Source organism: Dipodomys spectabilis, unplaced genomic scaffold, assembly GCF_019054845.1.
Source record: "Dipodomys spectabilis isolate Male_0828 unplaced genomic scaffold, ASM1905484v1 ptg000564l, whole genome shotgun sequence".
NCBI lineage: Eukaryota > Metazoa > Chordata > Mammalia > Rodentia > Heteromyidae > Dipodomys > Dipodomys spectabilis.
This window is the reverse complement of record NW_024871241.1, coordinates 862,501-875,266: the sequence shown is the minus strand read 5'-3', so window position 1 is coordinate 875,266 and position 12,766 is coordinate 862,501. Positions and strand designations below refer to the sequence as shown.

The following is a 12,766-nucleotide window of genomic DNA, read 5'->3' as shown; positions in this document are numbered from 1 at the left end:
TAAGTGACAGGAGTGTCTAAAGACAGCTTTACTCTCACACATTTGAGTTTATCTTTCCTCCTCAGTCTTGATTTCTATCTTTTCTCTTTTTCCTGCTGACGCCTAATTCTTTGAGCTGTCCTTGGGCCAACTGCTGGCCTTGCTAAACTGTGTGGGAAGCTCTCCTGGCCAATGGTGTACTTCCTCATACTCTGGGAGAGTTCACACCCAGTGTCCCTTTGTCATTAGGGTCTGAGTTCTGAGCCTGCCTTCCTTAGAGAAGCTAATGTTCAGTATGTAGCATAATCAGGCCTTAGGAATTACATCCTTGTTGCTTTGGTGCTTCTGACTGGTGTGTCTAGGAAGATCCCCAAAGGAAAGTGGGGCTGGTTTGCATATAGGTCAGCTCTCCTGTACTTGGAGATGCTCGCAGCAGATGTGCCCTTGAGCTGAGAGATCCAGGTTCTCATCCCATCTATGAGACTGTGGGAAAGTACTGCATGGCAACAACTTGGCCTTCTGCAGACTTGTGTAGGAGAGAATATACTCTTTAAAAATGGTCTGGTAATATAGCTTAGTGGTAGAGTGCTTGCTTTGCATGCACGTAGCCCTGGGTTCTATTCCTTAGTACCAAATAAACAGAGAAAGATGGAAGTGGCGCTGTGGCTCAAGTGGTAGAGTCTAGCCTTGAGCAAAAGCAGCTCAGGGACAGTGCCCAGGCCCTGAGTTCAAGCCCCAGTACTGGCAAAAAAATTGATTAATGACTGTGTTAGGGCCACTGGTTGCAAGTAACAGACATGAACTTTCTCAACTGAAGAAGAAATGATGTCTAAGAAGGCTGTGTTGTGCTTTTACAGATTGGATGTTGAAGTTGGAGAATTGTTTCTGGGAAGATGACTATCAGGCAGCCCTGGTGTGGTGTTCCTTTACCAATTCTGAGTTCCCTTATGGGAACTTACCCCAGCTACTCTCAGTCCTTGTCATGGTGCTATGATTCAGTTCGGACATGTACCCATACATTGGCTGATGGAGTACAGGACATGTTATTGTGACCATACTGTCTCTCATGGGTGAGGGGAAACTCCCAAAATTGTTTTCCCTCTCTAGATGGGGAGTGTCTCTTCCTGGTAGTTGGCTGTCAGCCATTTTAATAACAAATGTTTATAGTAGTAAGTTCCTAAATACACACCACAGGCTTATAATTTTTAACTTTATATTTGGCAATACTGTATTTTGAGCTCAGGGCCTTGCACTTACTAGGCAAGTATTCTACCATTTGAACCACGACCCCAGGCTTTTTTTGGCTGCAGTTTTGTTTTTTGCTGGTCCTGGGGCTTGAGCATTGGGCCTGGGCATTGTTCCTGAGCTTCTTTTTGCTCAAGGCTAGTGCTCTACCACTTGAGCCACTGCTCTACTTGTGGCTTTTTCTGTGATTAACTGGAGATAAGAGCCTCCTGGACTTTTTTGCCTGGGCTAGCTTTGAAGCTCAATTCTCAGATCTCAGCTTCCTGAGTAGCTGGGATTACAGGCGTGAGCCAACCAACCACGAGCCACCAGGACCCAGCGTTATAGTTATTTTTTTGAGTAGGGTCTCATTTATGGCAGGGCCAGCCTGGACTTCAATCCTATGTACATTGCCTATCTAGTTGGGATGATGGGCATATACCAGCATGTCCAGTTTTTTATTTATTTGAGATGGGGGTCTCACAAACTTTTTTGTTGTGCCTGGACTGGCCTCAACCCATAATTCTCCTAATGTTTGTATCCTGAGTAGCTAGGATTGCAGGCATGAGCCACGGTATCTGGCAGTTTTTAATCTTTAAAAGGTATAAAGGAACTGGAGCTGTAGCTCAAGTGGTAGAGCTCTAGCCTGGAACTGAAGAGCGCAGGGACAATGCTCAGGCCCAGAGTTCAAGCCCTGCGACCGACAAAAAAAAAAAAAAAAGAATATTTTAGGGGCTGGGAAGGTGGCTCAGTGGTAGAGTGCTTCCCTTGCATGCATGAGGCCCTGGGTTCAATTCCTTAGCACCACATAAGCAGAAAAAAAGCCAGAAGTGGTGCTGTGGCTCAAGTGGTAGAATGTGCTCGCCTTGAGCTGAAGAGCTGAGGGACAGCGCCCAGGCCAAGAGTTCAGGCCTCACAACTGACAAAAAAAAAAAAAAAAATTTAAAAAGGTATAAAAATTGCACTCATTTTAAGTGCAGAATTTAATATGGTTTTGGTAAATTTACAGCCTTGTACTACTCCCACCACACTTCAATATTAAGACATTTCCATTGTCCCAAAAGATCTCTTGTAGTGTATCCCCATCGTTTATGTTCAGTCCTGTTCCCATCCTCTTCCTAGTCTGCTTTCATCTCTTTAGATGTGAATATAGGTCTTTATATGTCTCTGGCGGTTGTAATGCCTGGGTGTTCTGGAAATTCTGATATATGAGGCAAGAGAGAAAAACTCTCCAATAATGTGGAAGTCCAGATGTTGCTAGTCTCAGCTATTTCTGCTCTTTAGTTTAGATTTGCCCTTGTCTCCGGAGCACTAACACTTGGGAGAGTGGAGTCCTAATCTTGACACTGCCATTTAGCTCTCAATCTCTCTAAGCTTCAAGTCATAAAATATTCCAGACCTCAGTTCTTCATCTATAAAATTAAGAAAACAATTTGACAAGACGATATCTAATGTTCTTTCTGTCACCAGTAATCAGCAATCATAGTCTTTTTTTTTTTTTGTGAAATCTTTTCTGGTGAAAAATTGCTTCTTGATTTTCTGTGCTCTTTTCAATCAGAGGCCTGAAATAAAACATTAAAATTAAACATTTATTCAGAATTCACGCAGAAGTATAAAGGGATAAGTGCAGTGTTTCTACTTCTGAAATTACTAAATTTAAAAGCTTTCACCAAGACCTTTTCCACTGTATGTGTTGTGTGTGTGTGTGTGTGTGTGTGTGTGTGTGTGTGTGTGTGTGTAGGATGATGGAAATTAATTGGAAACCCTCATTATCCTTCATGCTCTAGGATTTATTCAAATATGGATTGACTCAGGGTACGAGGTGAGGGAAATAGAATCCTGGGAACAATTAGGGCTTTTCCTAGATGGAGCTTGTGGATTGGCTGGGGTAAGCAGACATGAAATTGCTGCTCAGTGAGCTCTGGGTGTGGAGAGAGGAAGTCAGTACAGTGTGCAAGGCAGGAGGGGCCCAAATGCCACTGCCATTGCCACCATGAGAAGTTGGCCAGGAGAAGCTACTTGGCCTCTGACTTAGCCAACATGACAGTTAAAAAACACATACACACACCTATTTCATCTTTAAGGGGAGGAGACATTTAGCAAGTTTGAGGGCGGAAGAGTAGGAAAGTTGAAGTGCTTTGCATTTCTAAGCAGATCTCTTATCTCCTCCAGCTGTATCTTTCCAAAACACTAGGTTAAGGTAGCTTTGGTTTCTGCAAACTTGTGGAGGCTGGTTTTTGGCACAGCTGGTAGTTGAAGAGTAGCATTTTTTTTCCCAGATAGAGAGGTTCTTAAGTTTTGCATTTTAGAGTGTCTTTTCTTTTTTGTGCCAGTACTAGGCTTGAACTCAGAGCCTTGAGTGCGGTTCTTTAGCATTTTTGCTAAAGGCCAACACTCTATTACTAACTCAAGCCACAACTCCACTTCCAGCTTTTGGCTAGTTAATTGGAGATTACAGTCTCAGACTTTCTTACCCAAGCTGGCTTTGACCTGAGTATTTTTTTCAGCTCTCAGCCACCTCAGTAGCTAGGATTATAGCCATGAACCACCAGCTCCTGGCCATGATGTCTTTAGATATGGGATTTTGTCTACTGTTATCCTGATTATACCTTTGACATATTTTATTTAGCTTAGTATTTTTAATTTCATGCTCATGGCCAGAGGTAGTTTCCCAATAGATACTATTAAAACAACAGTCTTCTCCTTGTGTTTTGTCTTTGCTTTCAGTTTCTTGAAAACAAGGCAAGGAAATAATTTTGGGGGCATATTCTTTCTCTTGGGCTCTTGTAAGTGTGTTGGCCCTGTTTGTGCAATCTTAGGTCCTCATTGCCTCTGAGCCAAGTATTATCTTAAACCATTGCTGTGCAATAGAAATAAGATACAAGTTACAGCTATAATTTTAAATAACCAAGCAGTAACACTAAAATCATGTGAAATTAATTTCAATATACTTTAGCCCAACATATCCAGAATATTGTAACTTAGAATCAATATAAAAATTCTTGACTTGTTTATTTTTGATTGGTCAAGGGGCTTGAGATACTATCCCTGAGCTTTTTGGCTCAAGGCTAGCATTCTGTCACTTTGAGCCACAGCTCCACTTCCAGTTTTTTTGGTTGTTAGTTGGGGATAAGAATCTTACAGACTTTCCAACCTGGCCTGCCTTTGAATCCTAATCCTCAGAACTCAGCCTCCAGGGTAGCTAGGATTATAGGCATGGGTCACCAGCACCCAGCTCTTTCTTTTCTTTGAGTTATTATCTATTTATTTTTTCTCAAATAAGTCTTTGAAATGAGGTGGGCTTTTATAGTACATCTCAATTCAGCACCACATTTCAATACTCAGTAAGCACATATAGTTAGTGATAATTGCATTGGATGAAAGGAGGTCTTGATAAAGCCTTGCACAAGGTTTCCTACCCTTAGAGAAACCTGATTCGTAAAAATTCATCTTGACAGGAAAGGTAAAGCAGGAAGTGATTATTCATGTTACAAAAGATTCAACCACAGGATCTTTTAAATAGCAAACTCCCTTCGTGTACTGATGAAAATGACTCAATTTGCAAAAAAATGTGATCGACACTTGACATTTTAGTAGCACCACAGTTGGGCAGAGAACTATCTCTGTCAATATAAAATGTAAGCTGGATGGTGGATCTAAGGGGCACACCAAGGAGCCAGGAAGGTGGTAAGAAGGGAATCCTGTTCCTGTGGGGGCCAGAAGGCAGGGAGCATCCACATTATTACTTAAGTTTGAACAGTGTTGGCTTTTTTTTTTTTGTCCATCGTGGGGCTTGAACTCTGGGTCTGGGTGCTGTCCCTCAGCTCTTCAGCTCAAGGCAAGCGCTCTACCACTTGAGCCACAGTGACACTTCCAGTTTTCTGGTGGTTAATTGGAGATAAGAGTCTCACGGACTTTTCTGACCTGGCTGGCTGGGAACTGGGATCCTCAGATCTCAGTCTTCTGACCAGCTAGGATTAGAGGTGTGAGCCACCAGTATCTGGGTGTTAACTTCTTTTTTGTGCTAGTCATGGGGCTTGAACCTCAGGGCCCGGTTTTTTTTGTTTTGTTTTGTTTTGTTTTTGCTTGAGACTAGTGCTTAACTACTTGACCCACTCCACTTCTGGCTTTTATGGTGCTTATTTGGATAGAAGAGTCTCATGGACTTTCCTGCTTGGGCTGAGTTCGAAGTGATCCTCAAATCCCAGTCTCCTACTAGCTAGGATTATAGGCGTGAGCCACTGGCACCCCACAGGATTAATTTTCCTTTAAACTGGGGGTACATTTTTAAAGTTGGGAATAAATTTCTTTGTAAACTGGGAATTTAAAGAAAGGGTAAGTTAGGCAGGCTAGCTAGATTGGATATTGGGAAGAAGGCTGGAATGTTATGCAGTTATGCTCTATTAATCTTTGAATTCCAGCCTTCCTCAGCAGGCATCCACTAAGACAAGATGTTGGGCTCCTCCAAAGGAAGATTGAAGAAAAGTCTGGATACGCTAGCATCTCTCTGGTTTATCATAGCAGGCAAATGACTATTTATTTTGTAACCATTGGCTTGAAGCACAATTCATTTGTCCTCTTCTAGCTTTACCTTGGAAAGGTTTACATGGAGATCAGAGAAAATATAACTTGCTTCATAGGGAGGAAGTAAGGCTATATTTCCTAAGTTGGTCATTGTGAGATGAACGCTTGACCAGAGGTTTTCCTGGAATGTTTGTTTCCCTTTACTCCTTTCCTCTCCCAGGAGCACTAGATGAAGCTTCTAATTCCACCCACCATGCTTTTAGTTTCCATATCTGAAAAGCTGACAGCTTTCCTCTCTGGGTGCTAATAGGCTAAGCCTTGGAGAGCCTAGCTCAGTGTTCTAAGCCTTTTGTTTCTTGTTTTAAAAGAGTTAACTGTAGTTAAAACATAGAGCTAGGTACACATGGCTCAGGAGGCTGAGATCTGAGGATCAGTGTTCAAAGTCAATCTTGTTAGGAAAGTCTGTGAGACTCTTATCTTCAATTAACCACCCAAAAGCCAGAAGTAGAACTGTGGCTCAAGTGGTAGAGTACTACCTTTGAACAGAAAAGTTCAGGGACAGTGCCCAGGCCCTGAGTTCAAGCCCCAGGACTAGCCCAGAAACAAAAACAAAACAAAAAAACCAACATCAAGTATCCCTCTGTTATTTTATATTATTAACTTAGGTGATTGCTTCATTGTGTGAACAGTAGTGCACTTGTACTAACTAAGATGGCCCCAGGCTCAAATTGTAGGAGGTCCACATATCAGGTCTGACTATTCAGATTTACTTACCAAATAAAGAGATATGGTGAAGGGTAAAGAAAGGAGGTTTATTATGTGGAAGACCCGTACTTGAGTACATCAACAATTGTCTTGAGGGGAAAATATATTTTTTAGCCTTAGGCTAAATAATAAGGAAACTGGGGGGGGGGGGGGGGAGGGAGGGAGGGAGGGAGTGTGAGAGGTATGCCTAGTGATTAAGCATTTCCAGTCACAGGTATGTCCTGATTGACCATTATCTCAGTCTATTTCTGGAGCTGTTCTGGAGAAGTTGTTAATCCTGCATCACTTGAGAACAAGAGCAAGTTAGTCACTGTGGCCTGATGGGTGGTCTGACCTGAGTTTTGGCTGGTATCTACCTTTGGAGCAGTTTTACCTTTTGCTGCAGGATGATAAGAAGGCATTGTCAGCCAGGCACTGGTGCCTCACACCTGTTAGTCTAGTTACTCAGGAGGCTGAGATCTGAGGATCCTGGTTCAAAACCAGCCAGGGCAGGAAAGTCCAAGTGTCTCCTATTGACAATTATCCACTAGAAAACTGGAAGTGGTGCTTTGGCTCAAGTGGTAGCCCTACCTTTGAGCACAAAGAAGCTCAGGGACAGTGCCCAGGCCCTGAGGTCAAGCCCCAGGACCGGCAGTAAAGAAAAAAGAAGGCATTGTCTGTCTGAGGAGCAGTCTATGTCACAAGATGCTTATCAATAAATCCTGTTCTTTCCTGTTGATTGCAAAGTGACTGCCAGAGAGAATGGCTCAGATCAAAAGACGCGAATGGAGGTGGGGGAACTAGGAGCCCAATTTTTATCTAGCTTTTTTTTTTTTTTGGTCCGGTCATAGGGCCTGAACTCTGGACCTGGGCGCTGCCCCTCAGCTCTTCAGCTCAAGGTGAGCGCTCTACCACTTGAGCCACAGCACCACTTCTGGCTTTTTTCTTTTTGCTTATGTGGTACTGAGGAATCGAACCCAGGGCCTCAGGCATGCAAGGCAAGCGCTCTACCACTGAGCCACCTTCCCAGCCCCTTTATCTAGCTTTTACTTAATTCATAGGCTCAGCAAAAACAGCTTTTAAGCATTGGGTAATATAATCTTATCAGATCACCATAGTATATATGATCTAACAATTTACTGAAATGTTCTGTGCCATATGACTGTATATTACAGTACTAATTTAGGATTGAGGAGACCTCAAGAAAGCTCCTAAACCTTTGTTATCAGGTTTGGTAAGCTTTTTGGGAAACTTAACATCGAATATTTTATGGCTATAGACTGGGGAAAACAGACATTTTTTTTTTCATGATTCAGGTAAATAGTTTTTACATACTGCTCATAAATAGTTTTTTTTGTACATATTGCACGTAGTTCCAATAGCTCAACAGTTACACATAGTTCAAGGGTGGAAGTAAGGCAGGATAGTTAAGGTAATGTGACAGGGGAATTAAAAAATATATCAGGAAGTGGCGCTGTAGCTCAAGTGGTAGAGTGCTCGCCTTGAGCTGAAGAGCTGAGGGACAGTGCCCAGGCCCAGAGTTCAAGCCCCATGACCGACAAAAAAAAAAAAAAATAAAAAAAAAAATATATATATATCAGAAATTAAGCCAGCTTCAAGAGCTGTGACAGAACCAGCAACTAAGCCAGCTTGAAATTTCACCAGAATAGACCTGAATTCCTTCTATCCCCCTCTCATCTCTTTTCTTGTCTTTTGGAATATTTGTTATTATCTTTAAGTAGTTGTACAAAGGAATTGCCATTCAACAAAGCAGTTTATGAGTACAGTGCTTCTTGATAACTGACAACCTTTTCAACATTCTTACACACCCCTTTCCTTACTTTTTTAATCTTTGAGAATATGATTTTTTTTTGCCACTTAACAAAGCAGTTTATATGTACAATGCATCTTGATCTGTTTCATCCTTCCAATGTTTTTTGCCCCCCCCCCCCCTTTGGTCCATCCCTTGCCTTATATTTCTGAATTTTTTTGGTATACAGAATGAATTCTTGACTCCCTCCTCCCTTCATTCCTATATCCATCTTCCTTGACCCCACTCTTCCTCCTGCAAGGACCCATTTCCTGGTACGTTTATGTTGGACTTTGACTTAATGTTGCTAAAGAATTATACTATTTGAGCTCTCCATAGAGTCTCTTATACTTATTTATTTGTAACCACTTACTTACTATCCAGTATGTTTACTTATAGATTAATAGGCACATTCTAACTACCACAAATGAAGAAAACAATGCAACCTTTGTTTCTGTGGGACTGGCTTACTTCCCTTAATACAATTTTTTTCTAATTCTTTCCATTTCCTTATAAATGGTACAATATCATTCTTTCTGATGGATGAGTATTCCATTGTGTATACATACCACAAATCCATTCAAATGCAGATCAAAGGAACACTAAGTAAGATTTCACCTCACCCCAGTTAGAATGGCTGTCATCAAGAAAACAAAAACACAATAATAAATGATGATGAGGATCAAAAGGAGATTCTTTTTTTTCCAGTTCAAATTTGTTTTAATTTTTTTTATTATAGAAATACTGTACAGAGGGGTTACAGTTACATGAGTAAGGTAATGAGTACATTTCCTATTGAGCATTATTCCTCCTCCTTTTTTCCCCCCTACCATCCCTTCCCTCCCCACCTCCCCAACTCCTCCCTCCCCCACCCCAATTTGTAAAGTTCCTGTCCACATAGTGTCTTGTACATCTCATTGTTACAGTGGGTCAACCTGTATCCTTTTTTCAGCATTTTGTTATTTCCCTTCCCTTCCCCAAACTAGAAAAATGTGTATACAAGATGTAGGGCACTGACACCAAATACAGTGAAAACAGGGGTTATACCGTGGGGGAAGAACATACAAAAGAAACAAAAAAATCATGTAGTACATTTTAAATATGTTAAAAACAATAGCAAGAAAGAAAAAACGAGTTGTGTCCCTATCTTGGGGTTCACTTCACTTAACATCATCTTATGTGGCCATACGTACATAGCTTTTGACCTTTTCTGCTTATCTTCTACTAGTTATTGCAAATAAGGGAACGTATGTTTCTTTGGGCCTGGCTTACTTCACTTAATATAGTTTTTTTCCAGGTCTTTCCATTTCCTAACAAATAGGGCGATATCATTCTATGGAGGCATAGAATTCCAGTGTGTGTGTGTGTGTGTGTGTGTGTGTGTGTGTGTGTGTGTGTGTGTGTGTGTGTGTGTGTGTGTGTGTGTGTGTGTGTGTGTGTGTGTGTGTGTGTGTGTGTGTGTGTGTGTGTGTGTGTGTGTGTGTGTGTGTGTGTGTGTGTGTGTGTGTGTGTGTGTGTGTGTGTGTGTGTGTGTGTGTGTGTGTGTGTGTGTGTCACATTTTCTTGATCCATTCATCTACTGAGGGGCATCTGGGTTGGTTCCATATCTTAGCTATGGTGAATAATGTTGCAAGAAACACAGTTGTGCTGGTAGCTTTAGTATGGCCTTGTTTGTTCTCATTTGGGTAAATGCCCAGAAGTGGGATTGCTGAGTCATAGGGGAGCTCTATGTGGAGTCTTTTGAGGAACCTCCATACTGCTATCCAAAGTGGTTGAACAAGTTTACACTCCTACCAACAATGCAGTAGGGTTCTCAAAAGGGAATTCTATTACACTGATAGTGGGATTGTAAGCCTGTTTAACCACTTTGGAAAGCAGTATGGAGGTTCCTCATAAAGCCAAACACAGAGCTACCCTATGACCCATAAATTCTCTCCTGAACATTTATACAGTAGAGCACAAACAAGGCTACAATAAAGCCACCAGCACAACCATGTTCATTGCAGCACTATTTACCATAGCCAAGATTTGATATAAAAGCAGATGCCCCTCTCATCTCTTCTGGCTGAGGAATTTAATCCATGAACAGAAAGTACCTGATTTTTCAGGTCTTGAACTCCTATCTTCCAGAACTCAGTCTTGTGAGTAGTTAGGGACACAAGCCACTGGCACTTACTTAAAATTTAGATATTAAAAAAAATCTGAGTGTTGGCATTGTCCAGAAAAAATTAGTAGGTTTATATATAATTGTTAAAAGCTGAACTGAAACGACCAAATGAAAAAGTTTTGACTTGCATTAATGCTTTATATCCCCACATTTATATAAAAAACTTTCCCACAAATACAAATGGAAAAACTGCCAAAAAAGAAATACCTGCCTTTTCTTGTAAATGTGTGTCCACGAAAATTACCTTAAAAAGAAAAAGAACAGCTGGGCATCAGTGGCTTACATCTAGCTACACATACTAGCTACTCAGGAGGCTGAGATCTGAGGATCATGGTTGAAATCCAGCCTAGGCTGGAAAGTTCATGAGACTCTTGCCTTCAACTAAGCACTAAAAATGCTGGAAGTGGAGCTGTGGCTCAAGTGGTAGAGCACCATCCTGGAACAGAGAAGCTCATGGATAGTACCTAGGCCCTGAATTCAAGAAAGGTACTTAATGGTATGCAAAGGAACATAAAGAAATGGTATTTAGTGGCACAAGATCCTTTGATTGTAAGACAAACTTAACCCTGTTATCTTTAATACTACTACTTGGGTGGTAGTATTAAAACAGGGTAATTGGCAAATTGCTATGTGACCATGCATTCAAGTCGACAGTTTTGGACTTGTACCCTCGACACAGAAAGAGACATAAATACCCTTGGATTGAAGACTATCCACTGAGCCTTAGCTCCCACTTCTGATAGCTTGTCAAAGGAGCTAGCTTGTTCTCCTCTTTCTTTACACCCTGCTTTGTCTTCTTGCATTAAATAAATCTTTGCTGACCTATACCTTGTGTGCCTCCTTTGTGGATTATGTCAAATTTATCCTGTGTATAGTCCAAGTTCCTAGTGTCTCAGTGGGTTTGGAAATTTGAATATAGATTTCTTCTAGGATGGAAAATCTTCTCTCTTTCAAATACCCACTTAGTGACCCACGTAAGCCCATTTGTCTTGATAATTGAGGTGTTTGGTCATCTCCTTGTATGATGTGATTAGTTTGTGTTCACCAAGAGCAGAAGTAGAAGCTCCATTATTTTCTTTCTTTCTTATTGTTTTTAATCAGTCATGGGGCCTGAACTCTGGGCCTGGGCCCTGTCCCTCAGCTCTTCTGCTCAAGGCTAGTGCTCTACCAATTGAGCCAAGCGCCACTTCGGCTTTTTCTGCTTATGTGGTGCTGAGGAATCGAACCCAGGGCCTCATGCATGCAAGGCAAGCCCTCTACCACTGAGCCCCCTTCCCAGCTCTCCATTATTTTCTTACTTACTTGAAGTTGAGTATTGTCTATAGCTTCTACTTCCTTCACACCAATCTTTCAAGCTGCTAATCTATTTAGCTAATCTATTTTATTTCAATGGGGTAAGGTCCATAAAGCGGCTTTAGCAGTAGACATCACACAGCTGCAGAGCTCCCCCTGGTGCTGGAGTTGGTGACTGCTCTAGCAGGTTTCCTTGTCCAGTGTTCCTTGGTTCTGCTGACTTAGGCTGCTACTTCCTGCCCCTTGGAGGACCTCTGACTGTCTGACCTAGGGACCGGATGAAGGAATCAGCATTATTCTATAAATAGGAAGCTGAATTTTTTTTCTTATGAAAAAGTACGAATAGACATTCTAACATTTTCCTCCCATCATGGCCACAGGCCCCTGAAATTGACATGTCTCTCTTTGGAGTGCACTGGCTCAGAAAATGAGCTCAACTTCCTTGCTGGGCGCCAGGTTCTTTCAGTGGGAAGATAGGTATCATACTATTGAATTGGGAAATGAGATGAAATGTAGGAAGGCAGTAGGCAGTGTTTGGCACATAAACAGTGGTTGTAATCTCAGTTCCAACAGATCAATCTCTAGGTGATCTGAAGAAAACTTTTTTCTTCCTTTGCAATAGGTGTGCCCACTATGATGTCTAGACTTTTCTTTTTCTTTTTTTTTTTTTGGGGGGGGGGTCCGGTCATGGGGCCTGAACTCTGGGCCTGGGCGCTGTCCCTCAGCTCTTCAGCTCAAGGCTAGCGCCCTACCACTTGAGCCACAGCGCCACTATCGGCTTTTTTCCTTTTTGCTTATGTGGTGCTGAGGAATTGAACCCAGGGCCTCATGCGTGCAAGGCAAGTGCTTTACCACTGAGCCACCTTTCCAGCCCCCTGTCTAGACTTAAACTCCTGGGCTCATGAGTTAATAAAATCTTACAAATCACAATGAATTACAGTTTGAGCTCTTTTAGATCTGTAGTCCATTTTCAGTTCATTTTAATACATACACACACTTTTAATAGAAATTATTTAACTTTTCTT

General features: G+C 41.7%; 1 protein-coding gene across 3 annotated transcripts in view; it reads left to right on the top strand.

Moving 5' to 3' along the window:
* Positions 1-12,766, top strand: part of Sh3kbp1 (SH3 domain containing kinase binding protein 1) — a 340,250-nt gene that overhangs the window by 46,877 nt on the left and 280,607 nt on the right. For 2 of the 3 annotated variants that reach the window (XM_042670512.1, XM_042670510.1), the window contains exon 1: positions 4,818-4,890. The exons of the other annotated variant lie outside the window; for it this stretch is intronic. In XM_042670512.1, the coding sequence (XP_042526446.1) occupies positions 4,851-4,890 (40 nt within the window). In that variant the 5' untranslated portion in view covers positions 4,818-4,850. Of the gene's footprint in view, positions 1-4,817; positions 4,891-12,766 lie in introns of those variants that run through there. 3 annotated transcript variants of the gene reach the window in all.